The sequence below is a fragment of the Lytechinus variegatus genome, chromosome 18 (genome assembly GCF_018143015.1).
Source record: "Lytechinus variegatus isolate NC3 chromosome 18, Lvar_3.0, whole genome shotgun sequence".
Taxonomy (NCBI): Eukaryota; Metazoa; Echinodermata; class Echinoidea; order Temnopleuroida; family Toxopneustidae; genus Lytechinus; species Lytechinus variegatus.
In genome coordinates, this window is record NC_054757.1 from 9,967,206 (window position 1) to 9,976,402 (window position 9,197).

At 34.1% G+C, this 9,197-nt stretch overlaps 1 protein-coding gene across 2 annotated transcripts; it reads right to left on the reverse strand.

Annotated features, from left to right (window-relative positions):
- Positions 1-1,294: 1,294 nt before the first annotated feature.
- LOC121431816 lies at positions 1,295-8,409 on the reverse strand. 2 transcript variants are annotated; one of them, XR_005972164.1, is made up of 6 exons: positions 8,039-8,409; positions 6,652-6,875; positions 4,449-4,507; positions 4,073-4,095; positions 2,516-3,022; positions 1,295-1,914 (listed from the first exon to the last, which is right to left on the reverse strand). XR_005972164.1 is itself a non-coding variant. In XM_041629559.1 (5 exons), exons 1-5 carry the CDS (start codon positions 8,169-8,171, stop codon positions 1,887-1,889), a joined length of 951 nt encoding a protein of 316 aa, XP_041485493.1. In that variant the 5' UTR covers positions 8,172-8,407; the 3' UTR covers positions 1,295-1,886. The 2 variants fall into 2 exon arrangements, 1 of the variants encoding a protein (XP_041485493.1); XM_041629559.1 differs by lacking the exon at positions 4,073-4,095 and having other exon boundaries at positions 8,039-8,407.
- Positions 8,410-9,197: the final 788 nt, after the last annotated feature.

The window sequence follows — 9,197 nt, forward strand, 5'->3', positions numbered from 1 at the left end:
GAATAATGAGTTGAGAAAGATGTTAAATGCTTTCAACATTCTAAAGGCTTTTTTTTTATTTCTTAATATTATTTCCAAAATATGCAAACAAATTAACAAGTTAAGAGAGTTGTATAAAAGGTTTAAACGTGAAGGGGAGAGGGAGTCGGGAGATTAATGGGAGAGACAGAAAGAGAGAGAGAGATAAAGATGAAACAGACAATTGGAAATGCTACTATTTCCATAAAAAAACATTTCCACTCTCATGCAGACAATGCGCTATAAGAAATCTAGACAACCCTACCAAGCTAATCATTTCTAAAGGATTTAACAAATTATGATGGGCAACTTAAACACTACATTCAATATATTGTTTGAATACGTAAATAATTGCAGTCTATAATACTATACATGATTGGACGGATGAGGCCACTGCACTTCAAAAGGCAAAATTTATGAAATCATGCCAACAAACTCTCAATGAAACAATTGCATAAAATCTTTTTTTTTTTCAATTGCACAGCACAAAAATTCCATGCCCAAACGCCTAATTGCTTAGAAATATTCAGCCATTACTAAAATTCAAAATTAATCAGCGATAAGAATACTGTTGGTCTATGCACACATCAAATCATTAAATTGCACAAATATTTATCATAGTCAGGATTTTACATTAAAAAAAAATCATTATCACCATGAGCATCCTCCATCTGAATAATGACAGCTTATTTCCAAAAGTGATTCCATTCACTTCATGTGAAAAATAGAGAATTTATAGCAATAGTCAATCATAATAAAGTACCAAGTTATTTCTACTAGGTACAATGGCATTATTGTCCATTAAGACAGCAAGGCCAGTGCCAGTGTTCTGCAAGCAACCATTAAAAAGTCAATATTTTCTCATTTCTTGTGGAGCGTTGTGGCCAAGTGGATTAGTCTTCTGATTTTGAAACAGAGGGTCGTGGGTTCGAATCCCAGGCATGGCAAAATTTCCTTCAGCAAGAAATGTATCCACATTGAGCTGCACTCAACCCAGGTGAGGTGAATGGGTACCTGGCAGGAATTTATTCCTTAAAATGCGTGTCCGCTGTAATCTGAGTAATTACGGCTGCCAAGCTACAGCTGGGGTAATAATATCCAAGTCCTTTGGAAGCGCATAGAGACATTATTCATAATGTGATGCGCTATACAAGAACTGTATATTGTTATCATTATTATTACTATTATTATTTCATTTTTCATGGACTACTGTTAACCTCACTTTAAATTTGCTTGTAAACAAAGTGACTCACACTGATAATTTAATTTTTTTAAAAATCTACTGTATGTGCATTGAACAACTGGTTATATCAGTTTTCAAAAGTTTTTTATTTACAATTTTAATATCATACATTACAAACTTAGGCAGCTTTGATAATAATAAATAATCACATGGAGTCGTTAACTGAAATTAACAGGGCATACATCTACTTTCCTACAATTGACAAAGTAAACTACACCTTATTTGAAATTATATATGAATTTTCCTTTCAGATGAATTACATAGTGATCCAGTAAATAGTTTAAGTATTATGCAATTATAATAACTTTATCAAATTCATTGAGAATATGATTAAAACATCAGAAGTCTCAGAAAATTCTAGTATACATGACGAGTAAAGAAAAAAAAATATCTAAAAATACAGAGATCTATAATGAAAGACATCAGAAATTGCATAGGAATGGAGAAGTTGCGTACATGACGTGCAAACAAATCTCAAATAAGAAACATCAATTGGTGCTAGGAAGAGGAAGACAGGTAATATTATGTTCGTCTTATCTCCACATATTTGTCCTTTAAATAATGTTAATATTGCCACGAGTGGAGAGGAATAGGTACAGGATAGGATGCCCACTATACATGTAGGCTAGTACTCTGGATCGGACGTTGGCGCTCTGTATTAAAGACAAAGATGGAATGAAATATAATTGAAATCATCTGATAATAGTAATTTTACTTACATATGAAAATGAAATTCAGCAAGGAAAACTGAACTATGAAATGAAGTACTGACCAGTGCATTCAAGCTATCAAAAGTTCCTAAATCCTACCAATTAAAATGAGTAATGCATGTACATTGAAAAATTGTCTTTCGTGTGATGACTTGGGGGTGTTGCAAGAAAATATTTGCGATCAATTGCAAATATTCTGTTGCAATTTTTCAACTGATAGATCAACGTTAGCTGTAGCACATCAGATTAAGCTTCTTGTTTCAAGGAGCATATTAGCAATCAATCACTAATTGGCAATTAACTGCAAGACATGTGATTGATTTAGGGACCGAAAATTGACTTGCAATTGATCGCAAGTTTCTAGCAACACCATATAAATATATCCATCAAAATAATAAAGGAAACACAAATTCTATTTGGTCATTTATTTCAAGAGAAATGACCTATCAGCAAGAGATGTTTAAGTTCATGTTTCACATTTTACTTCAAAATAATCCTCCCATGCCCCCTCTGTCCATTTTTAAAAGCAAAATACAATAATCACCTGTACGCTGAACTGACACTGGTGGCAGCAGGGGTAATTCTTCGTCTTGATTGATGTGACGTATGTGAACTAGCCCTGCTTCTTAACGACGACTGGGACCCCCTCGAATGGCTGCTGTACGCTGACGATTCACGGTTGTATTGCCCATGGCCGCCCCCACTCCCTGGTCGGCTCCCGGGCGGGGAGTGGTGCGGGCTTGCGACGGACGCCGATCTGAAGTGAGCTGACTGTGCTGATGAGTAGCTGTTACCGCTGGCAGGACGACTGATGTTTTCCGATGAGGTGGGTTGCGCTGTGACGGGTCGCGAGCTTGCTGCATTGTTGCTAACGTTGGGGAGTGTGTCGTCAGAATGGAAGCCGGCGACGGTGTGAGGGCGGGGAGGGAGCTGTTCCGTGCTCCGTTGTTGGCCAGGGGGTCGCCAGTTGCTGGGGGGTCCCCAGTTTTGTTTCGATCCTTGTGTGAAAGGCAACGATTCTTTGTAGTCTGAGTGTTTAGGGTGGAGGTACCTGCCGAGTGTACAAGATTAAAAAAAAAGATTTAGTTGAATTTTCCACAGTCAATAAATGCACATGCTCACAAAAACAATTCGCAAACAATTTTCAATTTTTGCAAAAATGTGCTACTTAAAAGATTCATTGAAGAGGCCAAACTAAATACATATTTACATGTACCTGTATTGATTTTTCACTGTAAGCATAGACTAATATCCAATGTTTCGGGGGTCTTTTAAGAAAAGACAATATAATTCCTGTCATCACCCCCCCCCCCTCCACAATAATAAAAACAATAATAAATTAATAAATGAATGAATGAATGAATGAACGAACACATGAATAAATAAATGAATACTAAATAAATGAATAAATAATTTAAGAAAATAAAAATAAGAAAGTAAAAAAAGGCAAAATTAAAATATGAGAGAGGAAGAGTGGGGGGAAAAGATTAAGCTAGGTATGCTGTCAAAAATATGAAGATAAATATTGCTGAAAATTACATATGGGTAATAGTCATACCAGTATATATCATTCAACTCTAAATCAGCCACCATCAATATGAAGATGAAAACCCACAGCAAAACAATTTCTACTTTTCTCAAGCCAGTGTCAAAAACTCAAGAGTACAATGTACATGTACATTCCTCCACCAAAAAAGGCATTAAAAATTGTAACAAACTGAAATCACAGAATCCCGAAATTCAAAAGAGAAATCCAGAAAATGTTTAATTGCTGGTGAATACTAATCATTCTCAGGTTTGGCTCAAGATTGTTTCTAATGTTTTAAATAAACTACAAATTGCAATCATTACATACATACACAGTGGAGTGCATTATCTAAACACAAATGTTCCTGGGCTTTTTTTCCCCACCATGTCTCAAAAAGACAATCTATTTAATGAAATGTTCAACCAAAGGCCCAGAAGAAATACAGGAATTGGACATATGTTACATATTACTATTTATACAGTGTACACCTTATTAAAAAGTAGAAAGAATGACAATTTCAGCCAAATATACACCAAATAAAACATATACATGTACACCTCTCAAATGTCTCACTTTCATAATCCTTGTAAAGTGTGCTAAAAATAATGCAGATGACAAAAATGTAGAAATCTGATAAAAATAGATGAATTATTGAGTTTAATTTCAGAATTCAAACATAAATATTTCACGATGTTAAGTCATAGCAAAGAAAATGCCTGTAGAAACATTAGTACATGTAATTTCATATGACATTGGCTTCAGTGTATGATAACAATATACATTCACTGTGAGTTAATGTTAGGGAATTTATTTGGCTGATTTTTTTAATCATGTTAAATAATCTAGTACAAACAAAAACATGCTTGTTCATTAGGTTTGAATGTATTGCATTAAATTTTACATGATCCATTCATAATTCATCATTTAATTTCTTTTATAGTAAACTTACCATGGCTCTTGGAATCTGTGAGTGTATTTTTCTTCTTGTGCCTTTCTGAATACTTTGAGCTGTCAAACAAACAAAAATTATAAAAACATGATTTTAATCTAAAGCAAATCCAGCTAAATCATTGTTAAACTGCAACATGGATCTATCTCTTTTGTATACTTACATGTATATGTACGTGTATCTAAATGTTTCTTTTCAAATATTTTTTTCAACTTTTATGACTATGTTTACTTAGAATTATTCAAAATGCTGTTTGTTCCACAAACCATTATTAAAGTGCTTCCAATGAATATAGATTGATTTCATTTTCAAGCTATGATTAACCATCAAGCTATGATTGACCATCAATCATTCAAACAACTTTAAGTTTCATCCTTAGAGGTCACTTGACAATGGCATGGATTGGAAATCGATAAAAGCCTTTTCCAATACTCTAATGAACTTCAGATTTTCTAGGAACCTGCTCTTTTTCAGACTATAATCTTATCAGTGATCAAATACTATGACCTATCAAATACCTATTACTGAAAACAAAATACAATTGACTTTAATAGTACCTTTCCTATAATGTACAATGTACAATAAATTCCACAAATGACATTAAGATATCCCAAATGATTTATTATCTCACACTCAATCAAAAATCAATATCTTCTTAGCTGATGCCTTGGGGGCAAAGTGCATTGGTCATTCTTTTCTTAACCATGAAGGTGGCAGACACAATAGGGTATTGTTTGACAGGAGAAAAGAGATCACGCACAATCACAAAAGGTCTAAGAAATGATTTAAGGTGCAAGGATTGTTGTTGCTTCAATGGAATTGATTTAAAAATTGATCGTAAAATTTTATTGGTTTACTTTGCTATTACAGCCAAGCACATAAGATCTCCTAAGTAAATAAAAGGTTTATATCAAAAGTATGAACCACCTATTAAAAACAAAGACCCCCCTTCCAATGAACTAATTTAAAAAAAAGAAGAAATGAATCAATAAAGGATATATAAATCAATCAAAAACTAAATAATTACAAAATAATAATTTGGATCATTAAATGCATGAGGGAATCCTATAAATAAAAAATAGTTTTATAGGCAAAATCACTTTTTAAAAGGGATCTTCACAATCAATGTCTGAAGCTGGAAAATAAGAGTAGACCTCTATCTAAATCTTCAAATGAGAACTACAATGTAGCCTACAATTTTGCTGTCCATTATTTACTTTAATAGGTCACTATATTCAAGTGGCAACTGATAAGGAATTCAATTCAGGCTTGCATTTCATATAATGATCTCAGGAAGGTCAACACTAATGCAAACTTGATAAAACGTCCATGAAAATTCATCAGGCACTCGAACAAATAATGAAATAGCAATTAATATTTGATGAGTCTTTTTGAAAGGCGGTATCACCAAGGAAACTGTGACGATAGGTTGAGTTGACAATTAATAACTGCAATACAGTCTTTGTGTAGTCTCGCCAACGAATAAAAGTTGGGAATTACATGTAATCAAAAGGCCTACAGTAAATTGAAAATGACAGGCCAAGTATACATGTAGTAGCAAATGCAGTATTGGACAGTGTATGCAGACTGGTGTTTGGTGCAATTTGTCAACATTTAATAAAATAATATATCAATAATATCAATGTGTGTAAAAGTAAGAATAAGTTTTATCCATTTTCAAATTAATTTTTAAAGTTCTTCAAGTACAGTAAGTAATAACTTGGCAATATTCTAAAAGCAAAAACAAATTGATCACTGATCATTGATAAAATACAAAATCAACTAATACATAATTAAATCTACTGTAGATGTCTTTCTGTAATATTCAATTACAAAAATACAGCTATGGGAATACATTTCAAGTCATTATCTTACACACAAACAACACGTCCAGACAAAGAAACCAACATTGTATTAACATGTACTAGGTCTTTAATTAATGTCAACATCATTGGACTGTAGGCTTATATTTTGTATAATTAGGCCTACTAATAATCATTTGTATTTTTTAAGCATTAATATCTCACATCTATTTTACATGTAGGTACCATGCCACCACAGAGGCATCAGTCATTGAAATCCAAACACATTTGCTATCAAAAAACATGATTTTAAATAATTTGTTTTTTGAAAAGAATTGAGTACAATTAGAGTTTCAATTAAAAACAAAACAACAAATGATCAACATATCTCAGATTCTCACCTGTATTTGATTTCCAGATAATGTATTCTTGTAATCATGGAAAGGCGGGATGAACCAACCCACCTCCCCCACCCACTGTGACCTTCTCCTGGGCGGGGCAGCACCAGGGGCACCTCTCCAGATATACTGAAGGGCACTAGTACCTTCTGGAGACATCGTCCCGATCCCTACCATTCTGTCATCGGTCACCACTTTCACTTTGTAATCCCTGATCCCGCTTGGACCTGAAAATAAAAAAGAAAAATGCAATAGGTCAAATATTAAGACAAGAAGATATCATTCATTCTATTGCAAAGGGGTATATGTACATGTACACTGTATGTGGTCCATTAACATTTGGGAGCAATATAACAAATATTCCTATAATAAGAAAGAATGAAGAAAATGCAGAGATGTATACCCAGTTGTTGTGTGTCCGGACAGGTTGTGAGTCCAGACGATCAATTTTAGAAAGTCATTTGGAAAAAAATTACAAGCAAAGTTTCATCAATTTTTAGTACAAAATGATAGGAAATATTATAGCGAACAAAATAGAAGATGATTATAGCTATTGAATTCATATTTTAGTGTAATCCAAAGACAAATAAGAAGGCTTCAAAAATATAAAGTGTTCGGACACCCGACCCCCCCCCCATCCTATTGCTGGTATAGAGGAAATAAAAAACATCATCAGTGTAATCTGCAATACTTAGTCTAGATCTAAATCACTTTTGCAAACTACTTTTCATAAACTGCAGAAATGGCTAAACAAAATGTGATCTGTTCAGAATAAAAAAGGGTTAAATTCACAAATCCAAAAGCAGAGCCAAATTTCAACTTTGCTGCCTGGATTGACAAAAAACAGATTGTTAGTCACTATAGTGTTGAACTATCATCTAGTGTCAATATGTTCAAATCAGCTATTGAGAGGCACTAAAGCCATCCATTTAGGTTTTACCCTTGCAGAGACTATCCAACGTGACGAGGGGCAAATAAGAAAATCTTAATGTCTCTACATCCAAGTAAATCCAAGTAAAGTAAAGAACTAAACTAATTGTGTTTATCACCAAATATGCATGCAAGTTTAAGTAAGTTAGGCCGACCATATCTAATCTATTCCAAATGACTGGTTATGAGATAATATGTTTCTGTTTCATCATTATGTTGGAGTTGCCATTTCCATAATTTGGACTTAAATTTATTGTAGACTGTTGTCTCACTCTTGTCTTATTCTTAACTCCCTCCTGCCTGGTTTGACAAAACAGAATGAAAAAAAAGTCACAATGACACTGACAGCAACTTTAGTTTTAAATTCTAACATTTTTCTTGAGAAAAAAAAATGACTTCAATAATCCATCCCCAATCAAACACCGTAAAATTTTTTAGTATCTTTCTTGAAATTAATTACCTGTGAATAAAATCTGCCCTTTCCCCATTGGGTTTGCTCCACCTTGAGTCATCCACGTTGCATCGGAGTACGGACGGCTGGCCATCGACTCGGCGACCGCTGATGTTCTTCGGGAATCTAAAGCACTAGCCATTTCAAAGTGTCTAATTTTTTAGAGATTTACAGCATAAATTGCACTCTTTCTGGGATTAGATGCTAATTTACCGTAGTCGAATAAAACTCTCACACTATCCTATAGTAAATTAGTCAGTTCATGTCCGCGGTACCTTTTCCATGGAGGTCAATTGTCAAGCAAAACTCATGCTTGATGTAAATATTGACCGTCCATGTATCGCGGGTTTATTGAAAAGCCGGTTCAATATAACCAGGCAAAACAACGTGTTGCACTGAATGGGCGGACGCTTGTCTGTTGCTATGTTACGTCACGCTCCGTAGAGCAGAACACTTTCATAGTCTATAAATTCAAAGACCTCGTTTTATGTACCATGAGCTTGATTGGAAAAAAAATCTTCACAATTTAACGATCATGATTAAATATATTGTTAATATATATATTTATAAATTGTTGATCATTTAAGATAGTGATTAATCCTTTTTTCGCCGAACTTCGTAGTGAAATTGAATAAACATATTGATTGCTGTCTTTGATTAAAGGATAACTAATACACCTGTTACGAGAAAAACGAATGGACTTCGGCGGAGATAAACAAAAGATTCGATGAAGATTATTAGCATTCAGAATGGTTGGATATTGGATTCATGGATTGTAATAAAGAAGATTAGGATAATCGAATGCTATAAATACAATGAGAATGAATAGACAAATTGCTCCATAAAATAAGACATGCAGCATGACTTTTTTTAGTCCATGATTTATAATCTTCGATATTAATGTCTGCTTGTGTGTATGTCAGGGGCCGCAGAATGGTTTTCAAAGGGGGGGGGGCTGACCATGCAAAAAAAAATGCAATCATATGGTCATTTTTTAGCACAGTTTTGGAAAAAAGTGTGTGGGGGGGGGCTGAAGCCCCCCAGCCCCCGGTTCCGTGGCCCCTGTGTGTATTTTATGTGCATATTTTTTGCAGTTGAAAATAGTTTGAGATAGAAAAAATAGCGTTTTCTAATGAAATGCGTAGCACATTAGTCCATTGACTGTCGG

Excerpts from the sequence above, each read along its gene's own strand:
- LOC121431816 (XM_041629559.1), bottom strand. The coding sequence starts at position 8,171 with ATGGCTAGTGCTTTAGATTCCCGAAGAACATCAGCGGTCGCCGAGTCG. Across the intron at positions 6,876-8,038 it reads AGGGCAGATTTTATTCACAG|GTCCAAGCGGGATCAGGGAT; the intron begins GTAATTAATTTC and ends TTTTATTTTCAG. Across the intron at positions 3,023-4,448 it reads CACAGATTCCAAGAGCCATG|GTACCTCCACCCTAAACACT; the intron begins GTAAGTTTACTA and ends TACACTCGGCAG.